General features: G+C 39.3%; 1 protein-coding gene across 5 annotated transcripts in view; it reads left to right on the forward strand.

The window, feature by feature from the left end:
• TTC23 (tetratricopeptide repeat domain 23) overlaps window positions 1–20,848 on the forward strand; it is a 101,428-nt gene continuing 80,580 nt past the window's right edge. The window contains exons 1-5 of one of the 5 annotated variants that reach the window (XM_039235035.1): window positions 1–397; window positions 10,821–11,020; window positions 17,385–17,508; window positions 20,182–20,332; window positions 20,523–20,648. In XM_039235035.1, coding sequence (XP_039090966.1) covers window positions 10,841–11,020; window positions 17,385–17,508; window positions 20,182–20,332; window positions 20,523–20,648 — 581 coding nt within the window. In that variant the 5' untranslated portion in view covers window positions 1–397; window positions 10,821–10,840. The other 4 variants (XM_039235038.1, XM_039235037.1, XM_039235036.1 and 1 more) reach the window with 4 other exon arrangements.

Here is a 20,848-nt window from a genome sequence, read left to right on the forward strand (position 1 = left end):
GCGATTTTGCAATCTTTGACAAACTTTTAACATCAACAGGCAGCGATACCACTTTAAGAAAATTCCAAGGAAAAGACAACCCCATTTTAAAATTCCCACCTCTGGCTCCCCCGGATTGGGTTGCAAACTTCCACAAAATACTATCCTCCACTCCCTATTGGTGCATGCTCTATCATTCATTCTTCGCCTGGAGTTTTGTGAGCTACCAGGTTGCTTTACGGGAAAAGGCTGCTATAATTTAGTCTGCAACTGCTCTGCTTTAGACTTTTCCATGGTGATTAATCTGTACAAAGAATCACCAAACTGATATAGCGGGAGCCAAACTGGCAAATCAGGCTGTGGAGACAACTGTGTAATTCGCTCGAAAAAGAAACAGAGATCCTCTCCTGCGTACCCGGTAAATGGACAAAGGATTTTACGACACAGAGATTTGAGAGTTAAAGAAACTTTTCCGGTTTTTTGATAGTTTTAAAGGAGTAAGTGTCAAAGGAGAACCAGATAAAATAACAGGCATAATCGGAGCAGGAAAGGAGTTTTCAGAAGCTGTTTTTAGGGTGAGATTGGAAGAATGTTATTTCCAAATAATCAGTGAATTTTTGAATGGTACAGGGAACAAGGTAATAAGATTAATTATAGATTATTGTATTCCCTAAAAAGCTTTGATTTATTGTTGTTGTTTAATATGGATTTAGACGGACACTTAGTAATATTATTGTAATTTTTAAGTGAAATGGATATTTATACTATCATACCTATCATAAAAGACAATCATAATATAAGATAAAATTAGAATTGGCTTTGGATCCAAATTTTATGTATATTTGTTGATTAGGTAACTCAGAGACAAATCTGCTAATGACTAAGGAAAGCATAATATTGCTATATGAATCAGAATCAGTCGGTGATAACTGTAAGGATAAAGTCTCAAAAAAGAAATCCAACATTTATATTTTCAAAATGATATTTTCATTAAAATTATGAGGGACGTCTGGTGCATGGATAAACAAAATATGGTATTGTCCACTTGATAGAATATTGTTTGGCAATGAAAAGAAATAGAGTACTGATACATGCTACAACATGGAAAAACTTCAAAAACATTACGCTATAGCCAGAGGCAAAAGACCATATACAGTATGCTACCATTTACATTAAATGTCCAGACAAGGCAAACCTATAGAAACAAAGTTTATTAGTGGTTGCCTGGCCTGGGGTAGGAGTGGAAGTGCCTGCAAATGGGCACAAGGTATCTTTTTAGGGTGATGGAATTTTGTAGAATTCGAACGTGATTAATACTTGCACAACTCTGTACATTTTCTAAAAAAAAATTGAGTTGTACCTCAAAATGAGTGAATTTTATGGCATATAAATAACACCTCACTAAAGCCATTAAAAACATGGCTTTCACATGTCCCTATCCAGTTGTTCAAGCATCATTTGTGAAAAGGACTATTATTTCCCCCTTGAATTACCTTGGTACTCTTGTCAAAAAATAATTAACCAAGGCGCATGGGTGGCTCAGTTGGTTAAGAATCCAACTTTTGATTTTGGCTCAGGTCATGATCTCACGGTTTGCCCTAGGTCAGTCTCTGCACTTACAGTGTAGAACCTGCTTGGGATTCTCCTCTTTCTCTCTCTGTCTCTCTGCCCCTCCCTCACTTGCATGAGTGTTCTCTCTTTCTCTCTCTCAAAATAAATAAATAAACTTTAAAATAATAGTAACAATAATGATGATGATGATTGACCTTAAGTGTAAGGGTTTATTTCTGGACTGTCAATTAGATTCCACTAATCTACATGTCGGTCTTTATGCCAGCACCACACTGTTTTGATTACTGTAGCTTTGTAGTAGGTTCTTAAAATGGGAAGTATGACTCCTCCAACTTTGTTCTATTTCAGATTGTTTTAACTATTCTAGGTCTCTTGCCTTTCTGTGTGAATTTAAGGTCAAATTATATACACACCAAAAAAAGCAACTGAGATTTTGATAGGGGTTACATAAAATCTATAGATCAACTTCGAGGGCATTGCTATCTTAATAATGTGAAGGCTTCTAATCCATGAACATGGAATAGATCTCATTTATTTAGGTCTCCTTTGACTTCTTTCAGCAATATTGCATAATATTCAGTGAGCAAGTTTTGTACTTCTTTTGTTAAATATATTCCTAAGTACTTTATTCTTTTCGATGCTATTGTGAGTGGAAATGTTTTCTTAATTTCATTTTCTGGTTGATAGATATGTAATTTTTGTTTATTTTGTATCCTCTGATCTTCCTGAAATCGTTTAATAGTTCTAGTAGGATTTTGTTATTGTTTTTGTTTTGTTTTGTTTTGGTGTGTGTGTGTGTGTGTGTGTGTCTCCCCTAGAATTGCCTACATATAGGATCATGTCACCTGATAATAAAATTTTGTTTCTTCCTTTCTAATCTTCATGCCTTTATTTCTTTTTCTCATTTTATTGCACTGGATAGAATATCCATTACAGTCTTGAATACAAGTGGTACAGCAAACATCCTTGCCTTGTTTCCAATCTCACAAGAGAAGTATTCAAACATTCACCATTAAGTGTGATGTTAGCTTTAGGTTTTTTCGTTTTTGTTTTTGTTGCTGTTTAGTTTTTATTAGCCCTTTATCAGGTTAAGGAAGTTTTATCATAAGCAGATGTTGAGTTTTTAAGTGGTTTTTTTCTGCATTTATTAAAATGATTGTGCAGATTTTGTCTCTTGTTCTATTAATGTGGTGCATTACATTAATGATTTCAGATGTTAAACTAAATTTACAGTCCTGGAATAGAGCTCCCTTGGTCATAATATATAATCCTTTTTATATGTTACTAGGTTTGGGTTTTGTTTTGTTTTTTAAGTTTATTTATATTGAGAGCGAGAGAGAACAGGGCAGGGGCAGAGAGAGAGGGAGAGAGAAAGAATCCCAAGCAGGCTCCACACTGTCAGCATGGAGCCCAAATCAGAGCTCAAACTCATGAACCTAAGCAAAACCAAGAGTCAGAGGCTCAACTAACTGAGCCACCCAGGCCCCCCTAGATTTGTTTTTCTCATATTTTGTTGAGGACTTGTGTTCACAATCATCAAGGATATTAGTTTATTGTTTTCTTATGTCTTTGTCTGGCTTTGCTATCAGGATAATATTGACCACATAGAACGAGTTGGAAGGGATTCCCTCTATTTTCTGAGAGAATTTGCAAAAGATTCATATCTTTTAAAAAAAAGATTCTTTAAAGGTTTATTAGGATTTGCCACTGGAGTCATCTAGGCCTGGGCTTAGCTCTGTGTGAATATGCTTAGGTTTTTGTTTGTTTGTTTTTGTTTTGTTTTGTTTGAGAGAGAAGGAGAGAGAGAATCTCAAGCAGACTCCACACCCAGCATGGAACCCAATAAGGGGCTCGATCCCACGACTCTGGGATCATGACCTGAGCCAAAATCAAGAGTCAGACACTCAACCGACTAAGCCACTCAGGTGCCCTACTTTGTGTAAATATTTGAAATTACTAACATAATTTATTTACTTGTTATAGTTCTATTCAGATTTTTAAATTTCCTTTTTATTCAGTTTGGATATTTTATATCCTCAGATGTTTTCCTATCTCAGCTTTTTGATGCCTCCGCTTACGTAGGGACAAGGTTGCTTTTTAACTGGTACACTCTCATACAGTCATAATGGTTGTTATTTTCCAGGAGCCACTGCCCTGGGGGCTCCTGCCCCTCCCTCAAGTTTCCCTACATCTCCCCACAAGTCAGCACCCAAAGGTTAACACCTATAACAGCAGGGGACCTTCTGAACCTATTTCCAGCATAGTTTCCACCTATACAGATTGGTTGGTCCTCCTGCTACACCACTTATTAAGATTTTGAACATCATCTCTTAGAAATGGAAGACTGAGACCCCACATCAGACCTCTTCTTCCTCCCATTTCGATCTGTGGCTGATCATATACTTCAGCATTCTACTGGGCATGTCTGGCAGAAAGAAGAGCATCAATTGATTGAGTATGTCTGACTGGCAGTTGTAGGTACTGATTTGGAAGCCTCTCCCAAGGCTGGCAGGGAGAGGGTGGTGTGTGGGGCCTGGGCTGCTGTCTAATGAAAATTTAAACCCCGGCTATGGCTATTACAAAGAAAAGAAAAGTGGCTGATGATAAGCATGTAGCTCCAAGTAAGTGAACGGAAGAGTGTGTATTTGTATTAAGAGTGTTCCTATATGATGCAAGGCACGTTGAAATGGACACTTATTTAAAACAGGGTCATGGATTCAAATGTTTCCAGAAGCCAGTCAGGTAACATGATTCAGTTAATTTGTTCAGAGATGCACATTTTGGTATTTAAACATCTCTGGAATTGGAATGCATGTTACGATTGATAGCAAGTCATAGTTTAATAGCAGTGTTGTTTTTCTTAGTGATTATAAAATGGTATATCTTACAATCTTATATAAGTGATGGTTTAGATTAGGTTCAACGTAGGAAATGAGTGACAAGTGACATGAGCCAGGAAAACCATACCGCTTTATGTCAGCCTTTCACTTTGAAAGAAAGGTATGGTGGGGAACCTGAGTGGCTCAGTCGGTTAAGTGTCCGGCTTTGGCTCAGGTCATGATCTCAGGATTCGTGAGTCCAGGCCCCACATCAGGCTCTGTGCTGACAAGCTCAGAGCCTGGAGCCTGCTTCAGATTCTGTGTGTCTCTCACTGCTCCTCCCCTGCTTGAGAGCGCATGCATGCTCTCTCACTCTCAAAAATAAACATTAAAAATTTTTTTAAATAAATAAACATTTAAAAAATAAAAAATAAAACTTCAACGAACATTTGTGCATAAGTCCTTTTGTAAACATATGGTTTCATTTCTCTTGTGTTAATGTCTAGTACTTAAGTGAATCATGTGCCTAGGTATGTATTTAGCTTAGGTTTTTATTAAAATTTTTTTTAATGTTTATTCATTTTTGAGAGACAGAGAGAGACAGAGCGCGAGTGGAGGAGGGGCAGATATATTTAGCTTATTAAGAAACTGCCAAATTGTTTTCCAAGGTGATTGTAGCATTTTATATTCCTATCAACAGTGTGTGAGACTTCTATTCCACCTCCTCACCAATGCTTAGTAGTCTTTTTAATTTTAGTCATTCTGCTTGTTACAAGTGACATCTCATTATGACTTTAACTTGTATTTCCCTAATGACTAATGATGTTGAGCATCTTTTCATGTGCCTATTTGTCATTGATAGATCTTCTTTAATGATGTGTCTGTTAAAATATTTTGCCCATTTTTAAGGCGAGCTATTTGTTTTCTTAGAGTTAAGTTTTGAGAGTCCTTTACACATTCCAGGTACATGTCTTTTATTAGATACATACTTTCTCCCAGCCGGTGGCTTGTCTTTTCATTCTCTTTACAGTTTCATTTGAAGAACAGGAAATTTTTAATTTTGATGAAGTCCCAATTTGCCCCAATTTTGTTCTTTTTTTATGTTCTTTTGTGTCATATTTAGGAAATCTGCCTAATCTGAAGTCACATAGGTTCTTGTATAGAGATCTGTGTTCCATTTTGACTTCATTCTGGTGTATGGTGTAAGACATGGATCAAAGAGCTTTGTTTTATTTTGATTTTTATATGTGAATATCTAGTTGTTCCAGCACCATCTGTTGAACAGACTATTCTTCAATGAATTGCCTTTGCGATTTTGTCATTGATCAGTTGTTTATATATGCGGGGTTCATTTCTGGACTCTCCATTCTGTTCCACTGATCTATTTGTCTAGCTTGACAGCAATACCAAACTGCCTTGGTTACTTAGCCTTATAATAAAAGTCATGTCTGTTCTCTAATTTCATTCTTCTTTCACAAAGTCATTTTGGGTCCTCCAGTTTCTTTACATTTGCATATGAATTTTAGAAACAGTTTGGCAATTTCTACAAAAACGAAAAACAACAAACAACAAAAACCATGCAGGGACTTAGATTGGGAAGGCTTTATACGTATACATCAATTTAGGGAGAATTGACATTTTAACAATATTGAGGCTTACAACCAGGCACCTGGTACATATTTAGTTCCCCTTTCTCTCAGCTCTTTTGTAGTTTTAATTATAGAAGTCACATTCCTTTTTTGGCAGATTTATTCCTATTTCATATTTTTGAAGCTGTTGTACAGAGTATTATATTTTAATTTCAATTTGATTATCCATTGCTAATATATAGAAATGTAATTTTGGTATAGTGTTCTTGTGTCCTACCACCTTGTTAAATGTATTTATTCTAGGAGATTTTTCCTGCATATTCCATCAGATCTTCTCCACAGATGATAATAGATATATACCATCCGTGGGTAAAGGCAGGTTTACTTCTTCCTTTCTGATTTGGTTGACATTTATTTCTTCTTCTTAATTGATTGCACTGACTGAAACATCCAGTACAATGTTAAATAGAAACATTAGAATGAATCTCTTTGTTTTGTGTCTGAGCTTAGGGAGAGAGCATTCAGTCTTTCACCAATAACTCTAGGTTAACTGCAGGTTTCTCATAGATGCCCTATTTCAGGCTGAGAAAGTACAATTCTATTCCTACTTTGCTAAGATTTTTTAAATTAGAAAATTAGATAGTAGATCTTTGTCAGGTTCTTTTTGGGTGTTGATCAAGATGATAATTATTATATTATGAATGAATTACATCGACTGCTTTGTGAGTGTAAACTAATTTTGCATTCCTGAGATACACTCTACTTGGTCATGATGTATTTTCTCTTTTACATATTACTAGGTTTAATTTGCTAAAATTTAGTTTTGAATTTTTGCATCTATATTCCTGAGGGATGGATACTGAGCTGCAGTTTTCTTTTCTTGTATTTGTCTTGTTTTGGTATCAGGGTCTCCTAGAATGAGTTAGGAAATATTCTCTTTTTCCATTTTCTTGAAGAAGTTGTATGCAAATGCTATTATATCTTCCTTAAATGTTTATATTATTCACTAGTGAAGCCATCCAGGCCGGCAGTTGTTTGGGGTTTTTTGTGTGTGTGGTTTTTTTTGGAAGGTTTTTAAAAAACAAATTTAGTTTAGTTAATAGATGTAGGGCTATTCAAACTATTTCTTCCTGATTGAACTTTAGTATTTTGTGTCTTTAGAGGAATTTGTCCATTCATCTAAGTTGTCAAATGTATTGGCATAAGTTCATAACATTCCCATATTAAACTTGTAATATTTGTTGGGGCCTCTGGGTGGTTCAGTTGGTTAAGTGTCTGATGTCACCTCAAGTCTTGATCTCACAGTTTGTGAATTTGAGCCCCAGGCCAGGCTCTGTGCTGACAACTCAGAGCCTGGAACCTGCTTCGGATTCTGCGTCTCCCTCCATCTCTGCCCCTCTCCCACTCGTGCTGTGTCTGTTTCTCTCTCTCTCTCAAAAATAAATCAACATTTTTAAAAAAGATAATATTTGTAGAATCTGTAGTGATGTCATCTCTCTCATTCCTGATATTTATGATTTGTGTCTTCTCTTCTTTTTTCACAATTAATCAGGATAGAGATTTATCAATGTGAATTGTCTCAAAGAACCAAATTTTGTTTTCATTGTTTTCTCTATTGTTTTCCTATATTTATTTCATTGATGTGTGAGATTAGCTTTATTATTTATTTTATTAATTCTTTTCTTCTGTTTACCTTGAGTTTAATTTGTTCTTTTTTTTCTAGCTGCTGAAGGTGAAAGCTAAGGTTATGAACTTGAGAACTTTCTACTTTTCTTTTATAGGCATTTAATATTATAAATTTCTCCATAAGGACTGCTTTAGTGGCATTCTCAAATTCTTATATGTTGTGTTTATATTCATTCAGTTAAAGCTACTTTCAGATTTCTTTTTTGATTTCTTCTTTGTACCATGGTTGGGTTTTTTTTAGAAGTGTGTTATTTAGTTTCCAAATATTCGAACATTTTCCAGATGTTTTTGTATTGTTGATTTAAAATTTTTAAAATTTAAATTTAATCCTATTGTAGTCATAGAATATATTGTGTATGCCTTGAATCCTCATAAATTTATTGAAACTTGTTTTATGACCCAGAAAAGAATCTGTCTTAGTTAATGTCCGTGTGCACTTGAAAAGAATGTGTGATCTGCTCTTAAGTAGAGAGTTCTAATAAATGTCAGACCAAGTTGGTTGATGATGTAGTTCAAGTCTTATGTATCCTTAACTGATTTTCTGCCTACTTGATGTGTCAACTATTAAGAGCAAGGTATTTAAATCCCGGACAGTAATTGAAAATTTGTCTATTTCTCCTTGCATTTCCATCAATTTGGGGTCCCATATTTGGAACTGTTAGTAAGTGTATAAACACTTGGAGTGATTATATCCTCTTGACTAATTGACCTTCTATAATTATGAAATAACCTTCTTTATGATAATATTCTTTGGTGTACAATTTACTTTGATATTAATTTTGAAAATCCAAGTTTGACTAATTTTAGGATACTATTTTTCATCATTTTACCTTCAATCTAATTGTCTTTCTCTATTTGAAGTGAATTTCTTGGAGGCAAGATTCAACATTTTTTGTTTAAAAAGTTGATTATCCTTTAAAGAGATTTAAATAATATGAAAATAGTCTTACATATTTGCCCATGAAAGTATTATTTCCATTTCTCTTCATTCCTTTGTGTAGATCTAGATTTCCATTTGCTATCATTCTCCTTCCTTCTGAAAGACTCCCTTTAGTAATTCTTGGAGAACATTGGAGTGCAAACCTGCTGATGATTAATTCTTTCAGTTTTTTTGTTTTGAAAGGTATTTTCACTGGTGCAGAATTTTACCATGACAACTTTCTTCTTTACATACTTTAAGTATGTTGTTTCACTTTCTTCTCCTGTGCCTTTTTTCTTCCAAGAAATCTGCTGTCATTTGTATCTTTATTTTTTCATACTAATATGGTTTTTTCCTACATCTAAGTTTTTTCACTTTACCTTGATTTGATGCATTTGATTTGTAGTTTTCTCTGTTTCTTGTGTTTAGTGTTTATTAAGCTTCTTAGATCTCTAGCTTTTTACTTTTTCACAAATTTGGAAAATTTAGGGCTGTGATTTCTTCAAATATTTTTTCTGTCCCTGCTACAATCTGTTTTCCTATAGGGAGTCATTTTTAGATAGTTTCTATTCCTATGTCTATGAGTTCAGTCATCTTTTCATCTCTAATATCTAATCTATCATTAATCCCATTTACTGTATTTTTCATTTCAATTTTAATTTTTATATCTAGAAGTTCAATTTGTTTTTTTTTTATATATATCTTCTGTGTCTCTATTTAATTGCTTAAACATATGGAATACAATTATAAATACTGTTCTTCTCAGGGCACGTGGGTGGCTCAGTCGGTTGAGCGTCCGACTTCAGCTCAGGGCTTTATCTTATGGTTTGCGGGTTCAAGCCGTGCAGCAGGCTCTGTGCTGACATCTCAGAGCCTGCTTCAGATTGTGTCTCCCTCTCTCTCTGCCCCTCCCCCGCTCACACTCTCCCTGTCTCTATCAAAAGTAAATAAACCTTTAAAAAAACTGATCTTCTCTATTAACTTAATATTTGTGTCAGTCTTGGGTTTTGACTGATTATTCTTCTCATTATAGCCCATGTTTTCTCACCCCTTTGCATGCCTAGTAGTCAGACTTTGTGAATTTTACCTTGTTGCATGCTCCCTGTTCATACTCCCATACATCCTTGAGTTTTGTCTTCTGGTTCGGTTAAGTTACTTGGAAACAGATGGATTCTTTTAGGTCTTATTTTTATGCTTTGTTAGGTGGGTCTAAGCAGTGCTCAGCCTAGGGGTAATAATCTCACGCCACTGAAACAAAACTCTTCTGAGTACTTTACCCAATGCAGCACGAATTAGGAGTTTTCCAGGCTAGTTGGTGGGAACAGGCACTGCCAGCCCCGTGTGAATGCCAGACACTGCTCCTTTCAATATTTCTAGAGGGTTCTTCCTCCAGACTCAAGTATTATTCTTATACACATGCTGATCAGTATTCTCTCCCCATATTTGTAAAGCTCTCTCTGCTCATCTCTAGGATCCTCTCTCTGTGCTTCTCTATCCTCTCCAGTAATCTTTCCTTTGAACTCTAGCTGCCTTGTTCTCCCCAGAATCTCAGCTCTATTTCCTCAACTCAGAGTCCACCAGGTTACTCCTGGGCTCCCCTCCCTGCATGTCCTGGAAACTTTCTCAAAGCAATAAGGCAGGGCAATCATGGGTCTCTCTTTCTTTCTTTTTTCCATTGACCCACTTATATCCTGTCTCTTGGAAACCATTGTTCTGTAGTTTTGTTTGTTTGTTTGTTTGTTTTAGTCTGTGTGGGTTTTTTGGTTTGTTTTTTGTTTCTGTGTGTTTGTTGGTTGCTTGCCTGGCTATTTCAGCAAGAGAATAAATTTGATCCCTAGTACTCCATCTTGGCCCGAAGTGAAAGTTTAATAAATAATTTTTTTCCTGCTTCAAAGTCAGTTGGTGTTCAGGTGATCTAATTTGGGTTCTTTGAGAGTTGTTTGGGCTTGGCTGATTTCTAGTGTCTGTACTTACATAAAAATATAAAAATATATATTAATAATGTATATATATATTAATGAACAAAGAATGTTTGGTTTAGTTTAAAGTGGAAATCAGCCTGAAAGTTTTAAAAGAAGATAGTAATAGCTATCAGGATCTTTTTGGATGCAGTGCCACTAATTTCAGAGAAGTCATGGGTAAAGTGTTGCAATTTTCCTAGACCTAGCATCTATTTCTAGGGAAAATGTATTATATTTATAAAAATAACTATGAAAAGTATCATTTAACACCTCTATTTTCTTTTTTAAAAATCAGAGGACAATGTATATAAAAATATGCAAGAATCAAAGGAAACCCATATATCCAATCACCTAGATGAAATTGTTGCTGCTGTCAGTATTACGCCTAGAAAGAAGATTCAAAACAAACTGCCTCAGACAGCACTATTCCAGCCTCCTCGAGAGAAACTGCACCTCTGCGAAGAGAAAGCCAAGTCTTACTCTAGCAGTCACGAAGTAAGGATCCTTCGTTTTCTATGCCTGTGCTCTAATAATGAATGAGTCTAGGTTATATTTCTACCCTCTTTGGTGCAAGAGAGTATATAGAGAATGAGTAGGTGTAACCCCTCAGGGCTCCAAGCATAGCACTTGGTACAGTCAACATTATATTTGCTGAATGAATGCACAAATGAACAAACAAGTCTATCCTGACCTCTGGCGAGTGTATACTAGACCACTGGGTGGTAGGTTTGATCTACTGCCGTCTTTTTCCATCAGTGAATAAACATTTATTGAGCTCCCTCTAGTGCCAGGTCTAGGCACTGGAATATAACAAAGCCGACGAAGCCTGATCTTGTTTTCTGAAAGTTTTACTCACTCACTTACTTATTCCATATGCATTTCTCTGCCATCACTTAGGTGTTGGGCCCTGTTTGTCCATCCATTTATTTCGCAGATATCTATTGTGTACCTAATATGTGCCAGATGCTGTGCAGATGTGCCGGGGGCACGATGGGAAAGCTATAGCCTCTGCCTCAGAGGGACTCATAGTTTGGTTGGGATGATAGGCAGGGGGACAGACAAGGGTAGTCAGTGTGATAAGTTCTGTGATGGACACAAGTTTGGGTGAAATAGATGCAAAACGTAGGGGAGGGGGGAGGCAATGGGCACGGAGGTGGTGAAAGGAGAGCAATCAAGGCACGCTTCTTGGGATGGGAGTGACTTGGACTGAACTGATTACAGTGCTTCGGAGTTGGCCAGGTAAGGGAGAAGACGATACTGTTCTGGGCAGGGGTAGCAGATATAGAATAGTATTATTCTATATAGTATAGTATTATTAACTATAGTCCCGATGCTGTATATTACATCCCCAGGACTTATTTATTTAGTAACTAAAATTGTACTTTTTGACCACCTTCACTCTTTTTACCCCCCAACCCCCACCTCTTGGCAACCACCAATCTGTTCTCTACATCTATGAGGCGTTTTGTTGTTGCTTTTTAAGATTCCACATATAAGTAAGATCATCCAGTGTTTGTTTTTCTGTCTGATTTATTTCCTTAGCATAATGCTTCAAGTCTATCCATGTTGGCACAAATGGCAGTATTCCCTTACTTTATACAGTTGAATAATATTCCATTGTATAGATGTATCATATTTTCTTTATTCATTCACTGATCCATGGACACTTAAGTTGCTTCCATGGAATGCAGGCTTAGTGACACAGTGCAGGAAGTGAGGTTGGATTATGGAAGGAGCTGGGGCTCAGAGGGTGTTCGATGCCCAGGGAAGGAGTTTAGATTTCCTCCTGAAGGTACTAGAAACTCTTCTAGGATGATAAGTAGGAGTGTCATGAGCAGGAATGATTACTCATAGCTGAGTAGAAGATGAGTGAGAAGGGAGCAAAATTGGAGAAGGAGGCCCCGTTCAGAAGATATTTGCAATAATCCTAGCAAGGAATCAGATGACCCTGAACTATAGCAGGGGCAGTAGAGATGCTAAGAGCTTTGGCAGGAATTTGGAAATGTGAATCAGGGGGACCTGGTGACCGAAGAGACATGAAGGTTGTAGCGGCAAGAGCAAATCAGAGTGACTGTATACAATTCATGACTTAGGTCTCAGCCCGCTTGGGTGACTGGAGACTTGCCAGACCCTTCGCCAGTGTAATGATACAGAAGGAGGAACAGGATTATGGACAGGAGGCATGAATTTGGTCTTGAATGTGTGCTTATTCATTATGCAACAGATCAGTACCCGCTCTGTGCCAGGCTGTGTACTAGGTAGGCATCAAGCTGGCAGCCTTTCTCAACCAGAGTCCTGCAAGAGAATTAAGCCTTAATGCCCTAAGGCATTTAACATGTGTGAAGAATTAGCTTCTCTTAAACTTAATGGAGGACCGGAGGACCCATAGGGGAGAAGAAGGGGAAAAATAGTTGGGGAGAGGGAGGGAGGCAAACCATGAGAGACTCTTGAAAGCTGAGAACAAACTGAGGACTGATGGGTATGGGGGGGAGGGGAAGGGAGGTGATGGGCATGGAGGAGGGCACTTGTGGGGATGAGCACTGGGTGTTAAATGGAATCCAACTTGACAATAAACCATGAAAGAAAAAAAAAGAATTAGCTTCTCTTCTATGGGTCTAGGCTGGTGCTAAATACTTTTCTGTGCTCTGCAGCTTGGATGAGGCGCCCCTGGACACCATGGTTGAACACATAGGCAGGCTGCAAGCCCTCGTGGGGCTGAGGGGCGAGCCACATCACAGATACACTAGCCAGCAAGAGACTGTGTCAAGTGCTGTTAAGGAAAGAGTGGGCCTGTCTAGGAAGAGATGATAGACGAGCTGAGACCCTAAAAAGTGAAGGAGCCAGCATGGAAGAGATAAGGGAAAAGAGTTCTGAGGAGAGGGAACAGCACGTGTAAAATCTATGACGTGGGCACAAGTGTGGCCTGTTTGAAGTGAAAAAGGAACCTGCAGACTGACATAAAAGGCTGGTGGAAAGGCAGGCAGTCTACATAGGACCTCGCCAGTCTCCAGCTAAGTGCCCTAGGAGGCCTTAAACGTGTCTTCTGGAATGGATTAACATGCTGTAATTTGCTTTTTTTTTTTATGTTTTTATTTATTTCTGAAAGAGAGAGAGAGAGAGAGAGAGACAGCATGAACAGGGGAGGGTCAGAGAGAGAGGGAGACACAGAATCTGAAACAGACTCCAGGCTCTGAGCCGGCTGTCAGCACAGAGCCCGACGCAGGGCTCAAACCCACAAACCGTGAGATGATGACCTGAGCCGAAGTCGGATGCTTAACCAACTGAACCACCCAGGCACCCCATGCAATTTGCTTTTTAAAATAACCTTTTTGGGGGGGTGATTTTTTATTTTAAAATGCTTTCAGACTTAAGAAAGGTTACAAGACTCATTTGCTTTATTTCTCTGCATGTGTGTCATTATTTTTCTTAATTATCTGAGGGTAAATTATAGATATTACAGATATACCCCTAAAAGTCTTAGAAGATACCCCTACATACCCACAGTACCATGATTAAAATTAAGAAATTATTATTGGTATAATATTATTAGCTAGTGTGCTAGCCTTATCCGTACTTCTTTAATTATCTCCATAACATCTTTGGCAAAAAGAAAAAAAAAAAAATCAGACAGTTCCATGCTCTGCTCAATAAAATCGCATAGAATATAGTTATAAAACCTCTTCAGCCTTCTTTAATCTACTAGACTAGTTCCTTGGCCTGTCTTTGTCTTTCCTGATCTTGATATTTTTGATAAAAGTACTGCATTAGTCTGCTCTAGCTGCCATAATACAACATCACAGACTGGGTAACTGGAGGAAGTTTAAGATCAAGGTGCCAGCAGGGTCTATGTCTGGTGAGAGCTCTCCCCTTGGGTTTTAGATGGCTGCCTTCTTGCGGTGTCCCCACATGGCCTCTTTGTGGGTGTGGGTAGTGGTAAAGAAGGGGGACTGAAAGGTGGCTTTTCTTGTAAGGACAATAATCCTGATGGATCCAGGCTCCACCTTTAACAACCTCATTTAACTTCAATTACTACCTCAGAGGCCCTGTCTCCAAATGCCACATTGGGGGTCAACATACGAATTAGGGAGGGATACAAACATTCAGTCCGTCACAAGTATGCTCTAATTATTTTGTACAGTATCTCTCAACTTGCTTTTTTCATGTGCTTCCTCATAATTAGATGCAGGTTGTCCATTTGGGGCCAGAATCCCACAGACATGATCTCGGGGTCTTTCCTAGTGCCTCAGAGCAGGAGGCATATGATGTCTTCTTGTCTCCTTACCATGATGCTAACTTTGATCGCTTGGCCAAGGTGTTGTCTGGCAGGCTTCGTCTCTATGGAATTACTATTCTTCCCTTTGTAATGAATAAGCATCTTGTGGGAAGATTCAGCAAAACTGTGTGTGTGTCCTATGCCTCATTAAAGTGTCACCCCATAGTTTTAACGTCCATTAATGATTCTTGCCTGAATCAGTTATTACTGTGACGTTTGTCAATGGCTGGCTTCCTTGCACTTGATACATCCCCAGTGGTCTTTCCTAATTTCAGGCACAGCAAGATTTTTCAGATTCCACTCGTACTTTCCCTGCTCAAGCTGTAGATTCTTAGCTAAGAGTAGTGGTTAGACACCAAGATTTGGATATTGAAGACTCATTTTTAGGGGTGCCTGGGTAACCAGTTGGTTAAGTGTCCAACTTCAGCTCAGGTAATGATCTTGCAGTCTGTGAGTTAAAGCCCCGCATCGAGCCCTGTGCTGACATCTCAGACCCTGGAGCCTGTTTTTGGATTCTGTGTCTCCCTCTCTCTCTACCCCTCCCCAGCCCATGCTCTCTCTCTCACACACACACACAAATAAATGAACATTTAAAAAAAAACGCACTCATTTAAAATATATATATATGGCCAGACCTACTGATCATCAGAGCTGCATATTTTAATGTTAAGAAGTTAAAGAAATTCCAGGTAGCCCAAGAATGGCTTGTGGAAAGAGTCTGGACTTGGCTTCAGGGATCTTGATTATAAGTGTCGACTCTACTACTTGGTGATAAATCCTCTCATCTCTCTGGATTTACATTTCTTCTTTAAATTAAAGGGAGCGAATTAGATTATTTCCAAGGCATATCCCAGTTATAAAATTGTCTGCCTACTTGTACTTCTCTTCTGTCTACCTCCTCCCCATGCCTGTTGGATGAAACCACAGGAACTGGCAGAATAAAGATCAGAAAGCCAAATGGATATTTGAACTGCATTCTAGCAAGTAAGAAGGTGGAGCAAGAGCAGTACGCTCTTCTGCCCCAGCTGCAGGTAGTGAAGCCCAAGGCTACAAATCAGGGTGGGGGTGGGAGGGGAACCTGACTTTCGGTCTACATAACCCTCTTCTTAGAAATCTGTGGTTAGGATAGATTCAATATTAGATCACATCTCTCTTTTCGGTAGACTGTCTGTCTAGACTCCCGAGTGTTTTCATCATTTTTTCCTTTTCCCTTCACTGTATTCACCTGTCCCTCTAAAGAAGCCACGTCCTAAACTCCCAGCATTGGCTGGACTCTACCTCCAAGAGACAATCCACTGCCAAGATGGCCCCTCGTCTGGGTGACTCATTGGTGTCAGTTCTTGGCGCCTTTCTACAAGGGCCTCTGCGTGGGACCACTTTAAGCTTCCTCATGGCATGGTGACTAGGTTAGCAGTTTGGTGGGGCTGCTGTAACAATGCCCCAGACGAGGTGGCTTAAACTCAGAAGTTTATTTTCTCCAAGTTCTGGAGGCTATGAATCCAAGATCAAAATGTTGGCAGCGTTGATGTCATCTAGGGGCTTAGCTTGAAGATGCTGCCCTCTCCCCATGTCCTCACAAGTTTTTTCTTTCTGCCTGCCCATCCCTGGTGTCTCTTCCTCTCCTTATAAGAACATCAGTTGTATTAGATTCGGGATCTACCCCAATAGCTTCATCATGTACCTCTTTAAAGACCTTCTCTCCGTATATTGTCACATTTTAAAGTACTTGGGCCTCCAACATTCGAGTTTTGAGAGGGTGGAGGGAAACAATTCAGCCTATAATTGCATTCTCTTTCTAAGAAGAAACAGAAAATGGAAGCAGCCAGTTCCTTAAGACCTGGGCCCCGAAACTGGCACCGCATCATCCCGTCCATACTCTATCAGCCAGTTATAAAGCCCAGATTCAAAGGGAAGGAAACAGAGACCCCCTACCTCTGGATGAAGAGTCCAAGGATTTTGGAACTCTATTTTAAAACTACCAGCCTTGCTTTCAGTGTATTGCTGCTCTGAGCTGACCTGGAGCTGGAAATATCAGCTCCCTGTTCTCTGAACGGAAACGGACATCTTGCTTTAATGAGATCTGTTGGTCAGTCCTGCCAACCTCATCTGCTATGCGAATACCCTAGGCTGCTATGAAAGGTATGTGATTGAGAACCAGAGACCCTTATTTGAAAACTGGTGCCACTTGCCCCCTGGTGCCTGAATGTGTAGTAGCTTTTCCTAGATGGGCAGCTGAAAGCCTAGCGAATGGTTAGATATCTGCTCTACTTTTTCTATTTCTTCTTTATTTGTTGTCTTTCTCATAAGGGACTAAACGTTTAAATGTTTTATCCACTTATGTATACTATGAATTTTATTCGTTTCTGTCATCTATTGTGTATTTCACCCTGCCAGATGAACAGCCGAAAGCAGACCTTGGTCTATTTTATTCCCCGGTGTATCCCAGGTGCCTAGAGCCATGTCTAGCACCTAGTAGGCACTCAGGAAATATGCACTGAATAGATAAAGATGCCAGTTGACTTTGTGCTCTGTGGCTCTGTGTTTTCAAGTCGTCTAGCTCGTAAGCCCATTTTCTGTCCATCACAGTACGAACAGGCTATCCGCGAGCTTGTACGCTGCATGGCGCTGACGAGAATTTGCTATGGCGACTCACACTGGAAACTGGCAGAGGCACATGTTAATCTGGCTCAAGGCTACCTCCAGCTGAAAGGTGAGTTTATCTCCAATGGGAGGGGGGTGTGGGGGGGTTCGGGGGAGGGAGAAGGGATCAGGTTTCTGCTCTTTAATGCAAATGTGACTCACACTTAACTGGAAGGATTCGGTTTTCTTGAATATTCTCCTCTCCACTTATTGAGGAGCCGTCTTCTTTCAGAAAGAGTCAGTAATATTTTTTGTATAATATATAAAAAAGAGAGGGAAGGTTTTAGCCCGTTGGAGGGCTTTGGAGGGCCCTTTTTAGTGAAGTAGTGTTCTTGGGAGAGAATTGTTAGCTTTGAAGGTATTGTAGAAGGGGCCCAAGGCATGGGGCTGGGGCCTACAGTGGGATCCATTCACATTTGTTTTGATGGAGAATCCCTTGCCTAAGCAACACCCGTCCCCCCCGTCCAAAAAAAGAACCCCATAAATAAGAGATGAAATAAAGCCAGCAGTAAACAAATGTTCATGTATTGGTTCATACAACTTGAAAACACAAGGGTAAAACTTGCTGTAGACAACAAGGTGTCTACACAGGTTGAGCCAGACATTCAAACAATGTCATCAGATCTGTGTTTTTCTCTTAACCTACCACTTGGCTCTGTTTTTCTCTGCACGGGCTTCATTCTTACCCAGACTTTGCCCACATAGCAGCAGCAAGACTTGAAGAAGCTTTATTTATTCCTTTATTTATTCCTTCATCAGCATTCCCAGGAAAAAAAAAAAGAATGTCTTGTCACCAAAATCTCAGGAGTTGGGAATTCTAATGGGGCTGACTTGGGTGGTGTGTCAAAGGCAAGGAATAGTCAGGTGCTAGATCTACCTTTTGGTTCCACTAGATCCTCGGGGACAGGCTGACCTTGGCTAAATCACATGGATTGGGTGTGCAGGTCCCAAAAGAAAATAAAGGAAGGGGGAATGGATGCAGAGAAGGTAAAAAAAAAAAAAAAAAAAAATAGGATATCATGTCTTCTCCTTTCTCACTGGGCGACCCAGGACTAGGTGTACAAGAGCACATCTCTGACATCTCTGTACTGCCTTTCTTCAAAGTGATGATAATGATGGTGGTGCTAACTTCTCAGGATTGATCCAGGGAATAAATAAAACAACAACAAGTAGAAAACACCACGGTGCTAAGCACAGAATTGCCACCCAATGAATTTGGCCAAATCTGATTATTAGCTGGTCCCACTTGTCAGATCAAAGATTGTTAGAGCCAGAGGGCACCCTGGAGATCATCTAGTTCAAACCCCACCACTCCCTCCTATAACTTTAGATCCAGAGGAAATAAGTGAGTTGAAACAGCTTGCCCCAACTTACAATGTTAGTAGGGTTCGGGATAACAGCACCAGTGGCCGGGCACCTGGGATTTCAAATGAGGCTTTTCTTCCATAGGCTGCTGCCTTTTTGCATGATAGTCTTCCTTTCTCAACTTAAAGTGAAAGCAGGGTGCCTGTGTGGCTCAGTCAGTGAAGTGTCTGACTCTTGATTTGGGCTCAGGTGGTGATCTCAAGGTCAGGAGATCCAGCCCCTCACAGGGCTCTGTGTTGAGCATGGAGCATGCGTAGGATTCTCTCTCTCCCTCTCTCTCTGCCTTTCTCCTGCTCATGTACCCTTTCTCTCTCTCAAAATAAATAAACTTTTTTTAAAAAAGACAATGCACCATTCACTTTTATAAGATCGCATGTATAATTGCCACCAAAAAAATTACTGGTAGGTTGATTAAACATGTACTTTAAAAAAATTAGACAAAATCTATAAGAGTTCCCACATGAAGGACGTACCTTGGAATTTCTCCATCAGAAAATATACTCTTCCGTTTTATAGACATCGGAACAGCATTAATTTTGTATTTTGGCAGCTTCTTGGAGATTTTGAGATATACTTTCATATGATAAAAAAAAATAAGACCACGGGTGTATAGATGTGGGTAGAAGGGAGGGCATCAGTGTCGGGGAGGAGGGGTGGGAGTGTGGGGAAGTGAAAAGGCCTGAAACCTAACTGGTGACCCCCCTTGCCACCCTTACCGCATATTGATAAGCCCATGGGAGAACACTGGAATGCACTGAGGAGTTAGTTCTTGGTAGTTGTGATTTTCCTTGATGTTGCCCCATGTTGCCATTAGTCAGTAATTGTGTAGGAATAAGATTGTAGCACATTAGTCCATTCTGTCACTGGAATTGTATTTGTAAAGTGTTTTTAGATATCATTGTATTTGTATTATGTTAAAAACAACCTTCTAAAGTTATGATTATAGATGGATAAGCAGAAGATTCAGAATTTTTAGTATTTCATTAAGATTGCTGTCACACAGCCAGAATGCAAATTCATGAATATCTTATTTCCTGCCCAGAATGCTATAGTCCTTGCGTTCCATTTGTTTTCTTATGATTATTTAGAACATATTCTACATCTGATGTTGGTGAGGTTTCAAAGTTGTTCAGTTCCCGCTCATGCTGTTTACTTCTAGAAAGACCATTTGGGGGAAATTTTATCTTGAGCACTAGGTGAAAAGCTCTGCTTTGGTCTTTACGGTCAGGATGATATTTTGTGTGCCCTGATACATCTCTCTGTGTCACTTGACAGTCAGTGGAGGAGACCTCATTTGGCTTCCTGGCTATGGATCATTATGGTCACATGCCCTGCTGACATGAAAGAGAAACTGAGACCTCTTTTCCTTCGTCCACAGGACTGTCCCTGCAAGCAAAACAGCACGCAGAAAAAGCCAAAGAAATCCTCACCAGCTCCATCGCGCCTCCCTATAATGACAATACAGATGTTTTCAGGTGTTCGATTGAGCTGTTCCATACCTTGGGGAGAGCCTTACTCTCCCTTCAGAAGTATCCTTTTGATTCTAATCTTTACACCTAGAAATGCCATTCATAATGCCTACATTTAATTTTTCGAGGCCAAATCAAAAGCTGACAGGTGACTTGGGAAGGGTGATGGAAGTTTAAGAGCCAAGGATCTCCCAAGAACTGGGGTTCCGGAATCTAGAACCATTTGTGACATTTCCTGAACACAACGCAGGTTTAACGAAGCTTCAGAGAATTTGACAAAGGCAGAGAGACTTGCAAAGGAGCTGCTGCAGTGTGGAAGGATCATAAAGGAGGAATGGATAGAAATTCAAGCACGGATCAAATTGTCATTTGCACAGTAAGTTGCCATTTTAGGGTGTTTTGAATACATGATGCTGGAGATTCTGGCAGAGAACCTGTGGGCTTTCAGGCGGAAGGAGTTTCTCCCATGATGCTGTGTCCATGGCTTCTCTGTGGCCGTGGTCCAGAAGCAAAAGAGGTCCATGGTCATATCAGAGTGGCCACAACCAAGGGACAAACATCAGTGATGCAATTACA

This window comes from Hyaena hyaena, unplaced genomic scaffold (assembly GCF_003009895.1).
Source record: "Hyaena hyaena isolate Hyena2069 unplaced genomic scaffold, ASM300989v1 scaffold_95, whole genome shotgun sequence".
Taxonomy (NCBI): Eukaryota; Metazoa; Chordata; class Mammalia; order Carnivora; family Hyaenidae; genus Hyaena; species Hyaena hyaena.